The following is a 15,971-nucleotide window of genomic DNA, read 5'->3' on the forward strand; positions in this document are numbered from 1 at the left end:
GCGCTTTGTGCCATATTTTTTGTATATTAAGCGCCCCATGTTTTTTTTTCTCATTTATACTAGTATTGCTTATATACTATTGTCATAAATTAAATTTTAAAATTATTTTTTACTTTTTAGTTTGATAATCTTTAAAAGCATGTTTCTTTAGTTTTTTTAAACTATATTTATTTTTAACTTTTTAGTTTGATATTCTTTAAAAGCATGTTTTTTTAGTTTTTAAAACTATATTTATGTATAATTATCATAGGGAAATGAGTTACCGACACTACCTATTACCATCTGAGATAACTACTTGGAGTTGCAACGTCACAAAGAAATGGTAAAGTCTCTCCGAATCATTTACAGTTAGATGTATGGATATAATCTTAGAATTTACCGGGAAAAAAAAGAACACTTTTTTTTTTCGGCGTGGCCGGGAATAGATCCCACGAGCGCTGGATCTGACAGCTGACGTCACAGAAGTCGCGCGCCTCAGACCGCTCGGCTAACAAACGTAATGACATTGGTGGGACATTTTACAGTGATGAGCACTCACTCTTAGTCGAAAGAGTTACAGACGGACAGACAAACATACAGGTGAAGCTAATATAAAGCATGTAATGACGCTGTGATTGAAGAAAGTCTTAAGAAAAAATAAACAAGAGGTCCTGAAAAAAGATTCACCCGGTATTTGAAGACATCCTGATTGACCACAAAATGTTTTTTGTTAGGAACGGGTCAATCATATCCTCAAAATCTCATCAATTCTTTAGTGTTTGGAAGATTTAACATCCAAAGTAAAACATTCAAAATAATGTTTGTAATAGCCACCAACGACAATGCTCCGACTATGTTTAGCAATTCAGCGAACATTTTTAAAACAAGGATTGTTTAGCACTGCAGGAAACATTTTTTGGCGCAAAAGGAAATTAAATAGCACGTGAATAGGTTTGATTTAAAAAGAAATAATTTGATTTAAGTGTTTCTTCAAAACTTAAATTTCTGTGTTTTTTACTTATATATTATTTCATTCCTAAGATCTAGATTCACATTTAAGGCAGTCATAAAAATTTAATTAGAGAAAAAGAGAATTTTAGACCCATCACTAGTTTTTATTGTTTCTATCAATTTGTAGTCAAGACTCATAACAAAGGTAGTCTGATCATGAACAATTTTGGATTAATTCAGGTCTATTACATACATAGCAGAGGCAAGTTGACAACTCTTGTACACTGCACTTCCGACTTCTTTGCTTTGACGACTGATGCTACCATTGCTGAAACTGCGACACTTTATTCACCTTTTCCATGCCTATATGCATATTTTCTTTTTTCTTCTGTGTATCTCTGACAGAAGTTCCATCAGCAGCGATAGAGTTGTTCATACTTGATGATGAACCCCGGCATTGAGTTGGCATCATCCGAGTGGAAGTGAAACTTCTGGCTTGTCGCACCGGGCTGGTACAAAGCCGTCCCTGGAAACATTCAAACAACTGCTTGAGTAACAGTTAATACAACCAAGTGTAAAACCAGTTCAGAACATAAGACGCAGAATTAGGAATAATTAATATTATTATTGTTGATTATTAATGCTCTAATTTATGTCTTAAATTTTATGTTCTTATATTTCATTGTGTCGTGTTTCTGTTCTACTAGTCATTTTTGTTTTGGTCACTGTAATTATCTGGTTAGAATTGACTTATGTTGGCCAACTGTGGATGTGCCTACCTGCTGTGGTTTCACCTCAGGTAGTACTTGCTGATGAGGGGGAGTGTCCAGGTATTTGCAGTGGCCATTTAGGTCCTTGTTTTTGTTTTATTTTTGTATTGTCTTTTATTTTCTGTTCTGTACCTGTCTGTGTGTGTTGTGCCTACCGCTAAAACCCTAGGCTGTTGTCAAGCATGTTATAAACATAAATAAATAAATAGCAGTCTCATGTCACGCACAGATTTAAGGATGCATGATGACCTCATGATTATAGTGGGCTCCAAATTGGTTAACCACATGTTGATTGTTAATTGGTTAACCACATGTTGATTGTTAATTGAATCATGTTTGGGTATTGGAAACGAATCTATCTTTGTATCAATGTGATGCCTGTGATCTCGGGCACCAAAACACACACAGAAGCGAAAGCATGTAATGGAAACAGTAAGACATGTAGTGCTGGGAACAATCCCACCGGCTCACTTGCAATGTCCGCCACATTCCCCCACGTTCGAGAAACCCCAGGTTTGGCCTGGCCGGGAACTGAGACCCGGACAGCCTCTGCAGGAAGACGAGTGAACTCGAGAGGAGGCGGAGCAGACCGACACTCACACACCACCTCCACCTGGCCGCACATGAAGCCGCAGCCCGGCGCCTGCAAGTAGTCGGAGCAGGCGTCTCCGAGGGGCGTCCACACCGCCGGCTCCAGGTGGAACTGCGTTGATCTCATGTGCACACCGCAGATGAACGGGTCTGGCCTGCAACCAACAAGCACCTTGGCCCACACTGCGGATACCTTTGCAGGGTTACCAATCTCCCACTTCAGCCAATTTTCCTGATTCTTCCATTTTCCTGTCTCATTAACTTATCTCACAAGATAACACTGAAACTGTTAAACTGCGAATAATTATTAGACATATTCAAACCACACATACCATGTTAAACTGACATCTTTTCCTGAACAAAAAAACACTTTTCATACCATACACACATACAACTACCCCCCCCCCCAACCCCAAAAATGAAACCACCAATCAATGCTACACAACTAACGCTAACAATTTATTTATAATTAAAATACAGACCATTTTAGGACATTAAAGAAACACAAACTAGCAATAAAAATTAAAATTCCTGGTTTTTTTACACAATTTGAAGACACCTTCCCAATTCCCTAAGTTTTATATATGGAACCCTGCTTTGTAATTCTTAAAGCAAGCCTTTCAAAAAAAAAAAAATCAACGTATCTTCACAGCCTTCAAAAGAGCAAACACATATCTTACACTGCTACCAACATTAACAGAGTATGTACATAATTTTAGTTTAGTTAAAATTTAACTGTGTGTCTAGATCATAACATTTTATAATACATATTGTTTTAAAATGGCTTACATACCTAATGAATAACTTTTTCCACAATTGATAATGTAAAAGTTGTCTACCCATCAACATATAGATTAAGTAGCACTGGTCAAAAAATATATTATTACTTATATATATATTTACTGAAAGTTAATAAGCACGTAGTAGCCTAGAGCTACATAGCAGCACAAACACACCATCTTATCTCCCAAAATTATTTGATGCAATGAATATTTAAGCGTAGCATACAAGTATTAATTTAGAGGAAACAACAATGATACTCACTAATTAAAACAATCATCCTCAGCTTACCTTGCCCGAAACCAGTGTCACTCCGTTACCTGTGTTTTATTCAGCATCTTTCCCTTGGCCAAGAAGTTGTTAATTGGCTGAACAATCACTGCTGTACAACAGTCCAACATCTCTAGCACTTTTGATTAGAGTATTTAGTTGTTACCAAAGGTTTGACTTTAGACACTTAAAAAAAAATTCTTGCTCTGAGTAAAATCTTCATTGCCATATTTAGCAGAGTTCAGTAAAGCCAAGCTTTTCAAAAACCTGTTTTCACATCTCTGGCATTAAACCCCAATGTATCAGTTGATGCAATCAGAAATCACTACAAAATAGGATAACTACTAGTAGTAAACATAACTGACATTCGGCACATATATTAAATGTGCACACAGTAATTTGCAAAAATAGTTTGATGAAGTAGCTGTAACATTGCAAGTGCAACATAATCATGAGTATCTGAATTTGGTTTCTTATTAATGACGAATCATGCTTTAGTAACAGTACTGCAATTAGTTTTTTTTACATTAACTCCTGAAAACATTTTAATACATCATTCAAATATTTTCCCCAAGAACAATTATATAATACTACATAAACTTCTGCACTCCATCTCTCAACCAGATAAAAAAATATGTGTAAACTGTGGCTGTTTTATCTGTGGGGATTCGTGCAGGATAAAAAACAAGTTATTCGTCAGAATAAGCTGAAAATTGGCTTATCAGTTTCAATGTAGTCAGCCAGATCGTATACAAGCTGGTGGGTCAGATATAACAAGTTAGTGGCGAGACAGTAGAATAACATGTTATTCTCTAAAATTACTTTTTCTTTTGGGTCATTACTTTAAGTCTTTAAAACAAATTATGTTTTCTCAAAAATTTCATATTACTAGAAGCGGAATTTTCTCTTACAATATCATGTCTCACCCGAAATGTGAAGTTGTGTGCTCAATTCTTATAGTATATTACTTTAACCTAAATAGTGATTTTGTATTCATAATCCAAACAGATACTTTTAAAAACAAATAAGAATTTGAAACCCTGCTTGAGGTATCTATTAATAGTGGACAACTTGAAATGAAATTGCACATATTTTCATTAGAAATAATTATATTTTGTATCTTAGGGAGTTCCTGCTGACAAGATTAAACAATTTAAAAAAAAAAAGATTTATAAGGCTGTCAAAAATTCTTTGCTAGAGAAAAGAGGTTTATTCAAGTCCTACTTATGTAAACATAATTAAAATGTACTCAATCAGATAAACTATGTGTGTTTACAGAAATTCCTAAATAAATAAAACCCTCAAATTGTTGAATATTGGGTGATCAAGGTCACGTGTAATGAACGTAGCACAGTCTTACTGTGGTCCGAGCTAATGCAGTATGGTGCACCTGGCAATGCTCAGGCTGCTCAAGCGATCCAAATAATTACGCTACACTGTTTGTAAACATACCATCTTTAAACTAAAAGAATAAGAAAAAAAATTCATCTAGATGATTTTGACATGGGTTCTTCGTTTCTTAAATTGTATTTTTATTTCCATGGCTGAGGGGAAACTTAATTTATATTTTATTTATAAAATATTCCTGAATTATTTACTGTAACTGTCTTAATAAAGGCATTTTAATGTAAAGCTGTAGGATGCCATAATCTAGGATTAATTGAACTTTTTCTGCGTGTTGCACAAAATATACGGCGGTAGAACTTTGGTATGTTGTTAAGCATAGCCGACTCTACTGCTCGCAGAAATTACGTTTTAGACAAATTTTTTTTTTACAGTTTGTTTGGTTTCTGGGGCAAACGCACCACTGTTGAGGTTTCCTTTGTGTTTCTTATTTCCGGGAGTATATCTAAATCGCAAACAAAAACTAGTCAAATTACTACCTATGCCAAGTACAAGACATAGAGAATCGGCAAAGCTATTCCAAACATGTTTGATTGTTTACCGAAAGGTTGTTTGAGCTTAAAATTTTTTTTTCTTCTAAATATCTTTATTCTCTTGCAGGGCCATCAAGAAAAACTCAGACTTGGGAGCAAATAATTGTCTGTCCCCCTTCACCATGACTCAGTGTAGACCTTTTTAACCCCACTAACACCAAAATATGATCTGTGCATATCACGTAACTTGTAAGGTTTCCCAAAAATAAGAGTGCAATAGACTGGTAATTTTCATCCTATCAGGGTAAACCCAGGCATTAAAAATAATTTGATACCTGATGTCGAGTTCTTGTGGTCTCCCCCCCCCTTCCCCCACAACTTGTCATGCCTATTGACGGCCCTTTTATCTCTTCTAACCTTAGTGTCAACAAACCCTGTGGCAGAGCGAAGGCGAAGAGAGAACAAGCATTCAAAAAGTTGGGAAAACTGACAGAAAGGCGTCGCTACTGTCCAGCGCTCTTGGCAATTCTTTGTATCCGAGATTATAGACGCTACTGAAACATCAGTTAACTACTTTCGTACCTTAGGTCCAATGGCAATAAACTAAAGACGGAAATAAAGTCAACCCATTAAACAGATTGTAACATGTTTGAATTGTAAATGAAACACGAATACACAAACACTTCTGCTAGGTACAATTAGAAGGCAACACGTTCATGTGTACAGAAAAAAATATATATACAGATAAAACCTCTGATCCATGATATATATTTTTTGTAATATCATACATATATATTAAGTTTGTCACATAAGCGTAATCAAAATGTCAACCTACTGAAATGAATTCCGACGTCAGTAATAACCTCTTGACATGAAGGGAAACAGACAGAAGCACTCAACTAGATAGAAAGGTTTTCATTCAACTTGCTCGCGTTACATTCATAAACACAATATTTGTCACAACCAGATATTTGAAAACTTTGTGACCATACTAATCTTTCCAGGTACCACACAGTACTTGTAGCAACCCTCAATACCTCTCTTTAAAAACAATTCCTCCCAAGAAGGCAAATGAAATAATAAAAAAGTATAGTAAAAAATTTAATTTACAGTAAAAAGACAAGATTATACAAAAGAAGAAAAGTTTATTATACACTAGGATAAACAAACTCAGCTAAAAAAAGCATACACAGGAAATAATCCTAGTAACAACTTTAAGACAGTAAGTATTTCAACTGACTTAAACAGTGCAAAGTATAAAATTGGTGTCATTAATGCAAAAAAAAAAATTAAAAACTATTACAAACACTCAAAATCAACAATTATATTAATAGGCCAAAAAAAAATATAGATGTATACATACTTTGATTTCTAATTGTAACTATGTACAGACAGGTAAGGATGTCTAAATAATGTTAAAACCCCAACATACAGCCAATTAAAACACTTGTTGTATAAATACCACTAGGGCTGAGTTTATATACTCCGCTTGAAATGTATCGTGCAATACATGCAAAGAAACTTTACCTATTTTGTAAAATAAGCAAGTCACTATAGAAAAAAATGACATTTAATAATTTGTTTAAATAGTACCATCTTCCAGTATGTGATAATGTAAGTGAAAATGTGATGCTACAAGACTACAAATTAAAATTGTAGTCTTCTACTGACATTAAGAATGCAAATTTTTAAGTTTTTGAAAACTCTTCATTTTAAAAGAGGAAATTCAAAACTTAAAAGTTGAAAATTGTCAAATGCTTGCATTTTTTTTACTGTTTTAATTAATGAATGGGTATTGGAAGAAAACATAATTTAATTAATTTTTTGCATCTTTTGTTACTGTGTAGTTTACAAAACTGGCCAAATACAAATAGAGGCTACAAATCAGTCCCGTTAGCACACAATTGAAACTATGCAAGTTTATAAATGGTGGAGTTCTGTAATATCTGTTCTAGTAATTTCAAACAGAGGTAATGAACTTGGGTAAATATGTAGTTTAGCAGTATTTGCAAAAAAAAAAAGTTAATCTGAAAATACTTTTATTATATGCTCTTTAAATTCCTCTTTTCATTAAAGCCGGCGGAGATAAGAAATTCCAAATACTTTAGGAGATATCAAATTTTTTAATGTTCATAGTTGGGCGATATTTGTTAAATAAAATTTAAAAATTTCGAAAATGCTTTTATTCTATGCTCTTTAACTTCCTCTTTTCATTAAACCCGGCGGAGATATGAAATTCCAAATACTTAAGGAGATATCAAATTTTTTAATTTCATCACAATACTTGTGCATCGATGCTGCATTCAACATTGTTTCTTGTTTACGAGTATGAATTTTTTTCCGTGATGTAAGTTAGCGACTACATCATTTTCTACTAATGGCAAAGGAATTGTAGCCTCCTCTAACTTAGGTGAGTTTTTAACGTTTCAAATTTTAATGTTTTCTTTGTTATTTGAATATTGTTGCGCAAGTAATAATTAAAAAAAAAAATTAAGTGAGTTCTTATTGTCCATCCTTTGTCCCGGTTGGTTAGGTCAGGTCAGTTACATTATAAATAATTTAAAACTAAATAATAATTAAAATTAATTCACATTATTTTTAATGTCACCTTAGCTTCAAAGTACATATTTATAATGTAACTGACCTCACCTAATCGACCATTTTAATTAATTAGGCATTCACGAACACACTGCAAAATAACAAAAATGGCGGCGGTCGAATGATTACACAGATCTTCTATAGCAAATTTAAGAACGGCGATATCTCCTAAAGTATTTGGAATTTCTTATCTCCTCCAGCTTTAATGAAAAGAGGAATTTAAAGAGCATATAATAAAAGTATTTTCAGATTTTTAACATTTTTTTTTCACAAATACCGCTCAACTACATATTTACCTGAACTTGTATGTACATGGTGATAGGCCTATTGATTACGTACCTACTTAGAATTATCAAGACACATGGATAGAATTGAAGCAAGAAATTGTAACATTTCAGCTCGTTAACTAAAATTCGTAACAAATTGGAATCAAATGTTCAACTTAAATAATATTTAATATAACACTGATAACATATATTCTGAGCTAAAAGCTAAAAAATATATTCGGGAATTTTCAATACATTTTTATACTTGCATATAATAGAAATTAATCAGAAGACATCATATTAAAAAAAAAAAACTTAAATATCTGGCAAGTTTACAATTTTTTAATACTATACAATTTTCTTCTAAGTATTTCATTGTGTCTTATGTCCTACTCTTTTCGTAATATATCCAAACCTGATTTCCCCAAGTTATGTTAGTTTGAAAGTATGTTAGCTGATTTGCACACCTTTCATGCTACCTACATAATAATTTTCTATACCACCTTTGCATATAGTTATATATTATGCATACTACTAATTCTTAATTTTCCATCATAAACCCAACTCTAAAGCACACATTCCTTGAAATTTCAATTACCTCACAGGTTCAATTCCAGTAAATTCTTTGCTGCACATTAGGAGTAAGACTGGTTTCTGGAATTGTAAATGCCATGACTTAATTCATGCTCAAAACTTCAGGTCACTTTATATAAATATACATATGTATAGATATATGTATATATAACTGGCCACTACATGCAAGCAGGGGCAAAAATCTGAACGATCCAGAGGGTGGGGGGAGAGCAGCAGGATTATGTTTAATATTTCATTTTCACAGTTGCAATTTTGCAAGCGCAAGTTGACCCCCAAAGTACGGAGCTTTTTTTTTTTTTTTTTTAGAAACTAAGCCTCCCCGGAATTTACACCCTTGCACAACTGTTATGTGTGAGGTATTTTCGACAACTGCCAAATATTTGTGCACTACGATCACTCAAACTTATCATGAAAAGGCAGGGAGAAAGGCCTTTTCACAAACAGGCTTATCTTTCATACCCCTGTATGCTCTAAACACTGTTGATAGTAAATTAAAAGTTAAGGTAATAGGACTTTACACAACTCGCACTAGCAACTTTAGTAGCTGATAAAAATGTGCATAAAAAATGTCCATACCATCTTTCATAGACTTGAATGTTGGAGAATTTGGAGAATAGTCAAACGACATTAAAAATACTGTGAAATCGTGTGAATGCTTGTTTAGGTCATGATAGCTACTTCTTAAAACTGTAATTCTTATACGACCATTAAATAATTTTCTGTATGTTTAATGTAGGTAGCTGTACTGACCTAACCAACCTTCCACAATGTTTTAACGTAGTTTTCAGGTAGCTAACATAATTGAGCCCTTTTCACAATTTGAACAAAGTTCTCCAAAATAAACACAGCAGACCTACACGGGAAAGCAAAAAAGTGGCAGAGGTCACATCACTGCACAGGTACTGTAATGTAAGCTATCAACTGTGATTTCTCAGAAACAAGTAGAAATATAAAGATGGTTTTTTCAGGGTAAATACAGTAACATCTCTAGTTTTTGAGAAAAGTATTTTTGGAATTTTATTATTAATTTTTGGAAAAGCTCAAACAAAAATTTTTTAGTCAATTTACACCCACTACAAAATTTTAAGTTAAAATATATGGTACAATCCCGTGACTCTCTTTGTAGACAGAGCTTCATAATGTGTTTGTAGCACAGCTTTTACAGTGAATTTTTATATGTTGACAAATTACAGTATCATTGAAAAATGATACAGAACCATTTACAATGAGGTATTCACATTAATGACACATTTTGAAACTTGAGGATAGGAACAAGTAACTTATACATGAAGGCATCTAATGTTTTTTTCCTGTACTAAAATGTCAAATTCAACATAGCAAACATTAACATTATTGTACAGTATTATCAGAGTATCAAAAATAAGAGCCTAGACTTTGGCTTCCACAACAAATTTAAACATTTGGTGTTGAATAAAGTTAAATATTTCAAAATGGAAGAGAAATAATTATCTGCAAACAGCAAAACAAACACACTAGTTTTCATCGTCGTCAATCTTGGGGGCAAGGTAGTACCTGATGTAGCCAATGTCACCAATCTTGTATTCCACAACCAGTGGAACATCTTGAGACATTGAAAGAGATACCTGGGGAGACAGAGGGGTGGCCTTGCAGAAAGAGTTCAGGTATCGGCAAGCAAAGGACTGCGTTACTGGTTCTTGCATGTCGATGGTGACAGCTTCCTCTTCTTTGTCCACTTGTGCATTTTGGGCAAGTTTCACGTTCGCGGAACCAATGTCTCCGGATGTAGAAAATTTCACGCCATCTTTCGTGCATGCGATGACCATTGTCTCTCCAAATTGACTCACATCCCTAACAATGCGGGCAAATTCGCCGGAAGGCATTTTGATCGTGCATGAATAATCTGTGTCCGGGATACCCAAATGCTCCTGATCCAAATTCATCAGCTTCATTTCATAATCCGACACTTTCTCTTGGTTAGGGGTTTCAAATACAAAAATTACAGTGTCTGCATTGTCGTGCGCTTTCATGGTTAGAATATCGTCATTCCCGGCACACTTCAAAATTTTTGATAAGCTGGCGAGGTTCATCCCCATACAAATATTGCGGTCACACCTGTACTTGTCAAAACCGTCGCTTCTTAGATTCATTGACACAAGACTTACGTGAGAATTGTCCATGGCTTGCAACTGAATACCTGTATCGGAGCAGTCGAAAGTCGCTTCGCTGAGCAGATCTTTTATAGCATCTAAAACCTTCTTGAGAATTGAACTTTGGATCAGACGTGCTTCAAACATTGTGAAATTCAAATACACAATAAACTGTATAACTCTGCTTAGACACACTCCGTAAAATTCAAATTGCACTCACGAAACTAAAGTAACCTTCAGGTTCCTTCAGACAAAGATGGCACATTGAAGACAGTAGTGTTTCCCGCGAAAACAAGATTATGGCGGGATTAAACGAAAGGGAAAAATTACACATAACCTCTCACTCAAAATAAATTAAACCTTTTTTAATAAATTCAAATAATAATTAAAATTTAGAACAAAATAAATTAGTAATGTAACATAAAACTAATACATACATATTTCCAAAGAAAAAAATTAGAAGAATTTTGTACTAAAAACAAAATCCCTTTATAATAACATGTTTAACAAAAGTGGTAGAAATTAATAAAAAAATAATTCTTATATTGTTTAAATTAAATTTTAAAAGTTATGTTAGTATTTTATATTATTTGAAACTATTTAAATTAAAACTCGTTACTTGTTGATAAAAATATTTTAATGTTATGAATGCCTGAAGGTCAGTAGACAGTTTCCAAACTAAGTTTTCTGTATAGAGATAAAAACCAATGACACCACATTGGTTTAAAAGGTTTTTAATGACATACAAATTTTTACATTATAGCTTTAATCAGGGGGCCCGATCAAGATTTTCTTGAGGGGAGGGGGGCACGTATAGCAAATATTTTTGCTTGTACACCGAGCCTCAAATTAGAAGTGGGATGTACATATAAATTCCCGAGAAAAAATTTTAATTGAAGGTGCAAAATAATGCTATTTAAGAAGATATTTTAAACTTAAACATTTATTATACAGCAACCAATACTGTATTGTAATATTTTTAACGATATAATTTGTTTCAGTAAAGAAAAAATATGAAGAAATATAAACACACAGTGTCTACTGTACTTAAAATCTACAAGTTAACAATAGCGACAATTGTCATCTCGGTAGTGCGTATGTTAACTAAATACAATGTAAAAAAATTAACAATTTTATAATGCAATTGAATAATTAAAAAGTAGACGTCGTACCTCCGTGCCTCGGGGTTAAAGCCGGGATCACAGCCCTGTCCGCAGCGCGCAGCAGCTTTGGGAATGACGTCACTTCCTCTCCGTGCGCGCGAGAGCAGTGCGCCGGCATCCTGGTCTCCAGTCCTGTGCGAGCCACCTTCGAGGCTAGACGCGGCCGCGAGACGCTCCATAAACTCGCCGCTATTATCGCTTTTGTTTTATGTACTATAGTGTGTTATAATCAATTTTATCGTTTTCTTTACCGTGTGCGCGAGTGTTGTTTTGTATCTGGCATGTCCACGGGCCAAAACACGTGGACTAACACAACTAGCCTGCACCGCACATTTCTCCAGCGCGCGAGACGTCCCTCGGCAGCTACACGGGCTCGGGCAACCGCGTCGGGTCGATGTAACCGAACCAGAATCCACCGTCGCCGAACCTAATTGACTGGGACACGCCTACGAACTCGGCAGCGCCGCTAGTCGCGTACGCTGTGCGGGTTTCCACAGGGACCGGGCGTATAGTGCTGCTGGAGTTTAGCGGGCTCGTGCACGAAGACCCACGGGAGTTTGTGCGATGGTGTGAGAGGCGTATGTTACAGTGCAGTGTGCCAGTAGAGGAGTGGACACAATGCTCGAGCAAACAGTTGCGTGGGCGAGCTCGTGAGTGGTGGACTCTATGGGGGCGATACAATATGCAGAGGCGGGAGTTCGCCACGCGTCTCATGCAGCGATTTGACGACCGCCAGGCAGTCTTGAGCTGCAAGGCCCATTTCTACGGCGAGGCGCAGAGGGATACGGAATCGGTGGAGAGATTCCTGGTGGGCAAGTTGCAGCTTTATCGTCGCATAGCCCCAGGATAGCGCCGGAGCAAGTATTGCCGGACGTGACCGCGTTAGTGCGGGAAGAATTACACCCTTCCTCAGGCCGTATTGCAACGGGTCTGTTGAAGAATATGTACGACAGGCCGTAGCCACGGAGGGCAACCTGCCGCGCCGGACAATTACGACCACTCCCGGACGAGAGCCCAGACACCAGTACAGAGCGCCCACTCTCCCAGAGGGAGACACGCTGCCCGAACGTCCACGGCAGATGGTAGCACGGGCAATCGAAGGCCCACCGAATGGCAGCCGACAGACCACCGCACCAGAGTGGCAGGACGCGGGGAATCGGCAGGACGGAGCCCGACCACCCCAGTGTCACCTTGGATGCCCGCAGGACACGTTCCATTGGTATAAGGCCTGCCCAAGACGACGACAACAACAACAACCGGCGGGAAACGAGCAGCAGGAGGTGTAGGACCAAGAGTTCTGGCCCCGACACCAACTAACCCCCTTCCCGAAGCCACGGCCGAGACACACATAACACTGGGACAGCTCACCACCCCAGACGACCGGCTGATGCGGGTACCCATCACTCTGAATGGGAGACCGACAGCCACTCTCGTAGATACAGGTGCGAGCCACGTGTTTGTGGCCCAACACTTGGTACCGCCAGTGGACATCACACCGAGACGCTGCGCGCTGCGCCTGGCCACGAGCACCGGAGTCGGGACAGCCATCGGGGACGCCATCATAACGGTGAGTGTGAGGGAGCTGGTTACACAGACGGCAGCAGTTGTAGTAGAGGGACTCAGGGAGGGCCTAGTGCTCGGACAGATTTGGTTGGTGGAGCATGACACAGTGATAGCGCTGGCCTCTGGGCTAGTGAATGTCGGCAAACATGAGCGCCTGGCAGTGCATGCACTAGGTAGAGCACCACCTCCCCCGAGAGACCCCACGAAGTTAGAAGATGTGGACAATGATGTACCCCCAGAGTATCAGGATGCATTCAGGCGGTTCATAAGGGAAAGGCAGAGCGTCTTCGCCACTGCCGACCCACTCAGGTGCACAACGGTGACAGAACACCGAATTCCCACTATGCACGACCAACCAGTGTATGAGGCCCCCAGGGGATATGGTTTCCGCGAGCAACGGGTGATACATGAGCAAGTGCACGAAATGTTGCGAGATGGTGTCATTGAACCCTCAAACAGCGCATACAACTCACGCATCGTCCTAGCTGCCAAGAAGGATGGGACCATGCGCTTCTGTGTGGACTTGCGTCCCCTGAATAGTGTCACCATCAGTTCTCCACCACCGCAGATCAGTGTGGACGAGGCCTTGGCAGGCCTGGGCAATACGCGAGTGTTCACGACCCTTGACTTAAATTCAGGCTATTGGCAGGTGCCAATACACCCAGGTGACAGAGAAAAGACTGTGTTCATGGTGCCCGATGGTAGACGATTTCAGTTCTGTGCCATGCCCTTCGGGCTCAAGTGCACGCTGGCCACATTTCAAGCTATGATGGCCCGCGTACTGGAAGGGTACATTGGCCAGTTCGTGACAGCCTACCTCGATTACGTGATCGTGTACTCCAAGACCTGGGAGGACCATCTGTGGCACCTTTCCCTGGTCCTGGAGTGGCTCAAAACGCACCACCTGACCTGTGCCACACAGAAGTGTCACATTGGACGGAGAGAGGTGGAGTTTATGGGGCATGTGTTGGATGCTGAGGGTAATCGTCTACATCCGATGCACCTGGCGAAAATTGCAGAAGCTGAACCCTCTAGAACCCGCTAGCAGTTGCAGAAGCTCTTGGGCCTCGCCAACTAGCTGCGGAACTATATCCCTCAGTTCTCCAGGCTCACTGCCCCCCTGACAGATCTGTTGTCGCCCCGACAGCACTACCACTGGACACCGGCTGCAAAGAAGGTGCTGGACAGCTTAAAGGCGGCTTTTCTCCGATGCCACAATCTGTCACGGATAAACCCCGAGGGAACGCTGTACGTTTAGACAGATGCGAGCGCCGAGGGGGTGGGCGCGGTGCTATACCAATGAGACGAAAATGGAGACAGGTGCATAATCGACTACCCCAGTGCGAAGTTCGGCCACGCTGAACGGAACTACCACAGCAATGAACAGGAGTGCCTGGCAGTGGTATGGGCACTGAGGAAGTACCATCCCCACCTTGAGGGTAGGCAATTTGTATTGCGCACGGACAACCAATGCCTCACATGGTTGCGGACCCTCCAGGGGCGGAAAAACAAACTCGTGAGGTGGGCGCTGTTTCTACAGTCGTTCGACTTCGTTGTGGAGCACGTCCCAAGAGTAGAAAACGAGCTGCCAGATGCCCTGTCACGGGACCCTGATGAGGGATCGTGCCTGGAGGACGAGGTATCTTGGGACGAGATACTGCCACCTGGCCATGAGAGGGATCACCACCACCCAAGGGACCCAACCTGCCGCCTGCTTGCTCTAGGTGTGGACGACGACCCACCTCCTGCGGACCTGTTCAAGCTGAAACGTCGGGTGCACGATGCCCAACGCACCTCTCAGGACGCTGAGCGCAGACACGCGAAGCAAATAGCAGAACCATGTGAGACCTGGACTACGAGGGATGGTGTGCTCTACACACGAGGAATGGGACCCGATCAGGAGTGGCGCACCTATGTCCCACCAGAGGCACGTGAAGCAGTGTTGTGCTTTATGCATGATCACGACCTGGCCGGACACCCTGGGGCGGACCAAACATGGTGGGCGGTCGGTCAGCACTACCACTGGCCCGGCATGGCCCGGGACGTGCGGAAGAATATGAGGACTTGTGAGACGTGTCAAGAGCGGAAAGCGCGGCGGAGCGACGGGACGGAGCAACAGCCTCGCATTCCCACTACCCCTTTCCAGTCTATCGTGCTGGACGTCATGGGGCCATATCCCCGCACAGCCTGGGGCAAGAGATTCCTGATGGTAGTGACCGATCTCTTCACCTGTTGGGTAGAAGCTTACCCCACCAGTAACGTTCGGGCCAACACTATTGGGACAATATTGCAAACAGAATTCTTCCCGCATTGGGGCTACCCGAGAGACCTGCAGACGGACAACGCCAGCCAATTCGTCGGGAGGCAGTGGCGGGAGAAGTGCAACTTGTGGCATGTCGAACACCGGACCACACCAGCCTACCACCCCCGAGCCAACCCG

General features: G+C 39.7%; 2 protein-coding genes across 4 annotated transcripts in view; both read right to left on the minus strand.

Annotated features, from left to right (window-relative positions):
* Positions 1-1,073: 1,073 nt before the first annotated feature.
* The window catches only part of LOC134534385 (dorsal-ventral patterning protein tolloid-like), a 35,248-nt gene continuing 20,350 nt past the window's right edge, over positions 1,074-15,971 (minus strand). Inside the window, exons 5-6 of one of the 3 annotated variants that reach the window (XM_063372862.1) lie at positions 2,301-2,446; positions 1,074-1,456 (exon numbers count right to left, since the gene is read on the minus strand). In XM_063372862.1, coding sequence (XP_063228932.1) covers positions 1,344-1,456; positions 2,301-2,446 — 259 coding nt within the window. In that variant the 3' untranslated portion in view covers positions 1,074-1,343. Of the gene's footprint in view, positions 2,447-15,971 lie in introns of all 3 variants that reach the window. The other 2 variants (XM_063372855.1, XM_063372851.1) reach the window with 2 other exon arrangements.
* Positions 10,073-11,055, minus strand: LOC134534404 (proliferating cell nuclear antigen). The gene has a single exon (XM_063372871.1). The coding sequence runs from the start codon at positions 10,950-10,952 to the stop codon at positions 10,170-10,172; it is 783 nt and encodes a 260-aa protein (XP_063228941.1). The 5' UTR covers positions 10,953-11,055; the 3' UTR covers positions 10,073-10,169.

This window comes from Bacillus rossius, chromosome 1 (assembly GCF_032445375.1).
Source record: "Bacillus rossius redtenbacheri isolate Brsri chromosome 1, Brsri_v3, whole genome shotgun sequence".
In the NCBI taxonomy this organism is placed as follows: Eukaryota; Metazoa; Arthropoda; class Insecta; order Phasmatodea; family Bacillidae; genus Bacillus; species Bacillus rossius.

What these genes read in the sequence shown, in the direction of transcription:
- LOC134534404 (XM_063372871.1), bottom strand. Translation starts at nt 10,952, where the DNA reads ATGTTTGAAGCACGTCTGATCCAAAGTTCAATTCTCAAGAAGGTTTTA.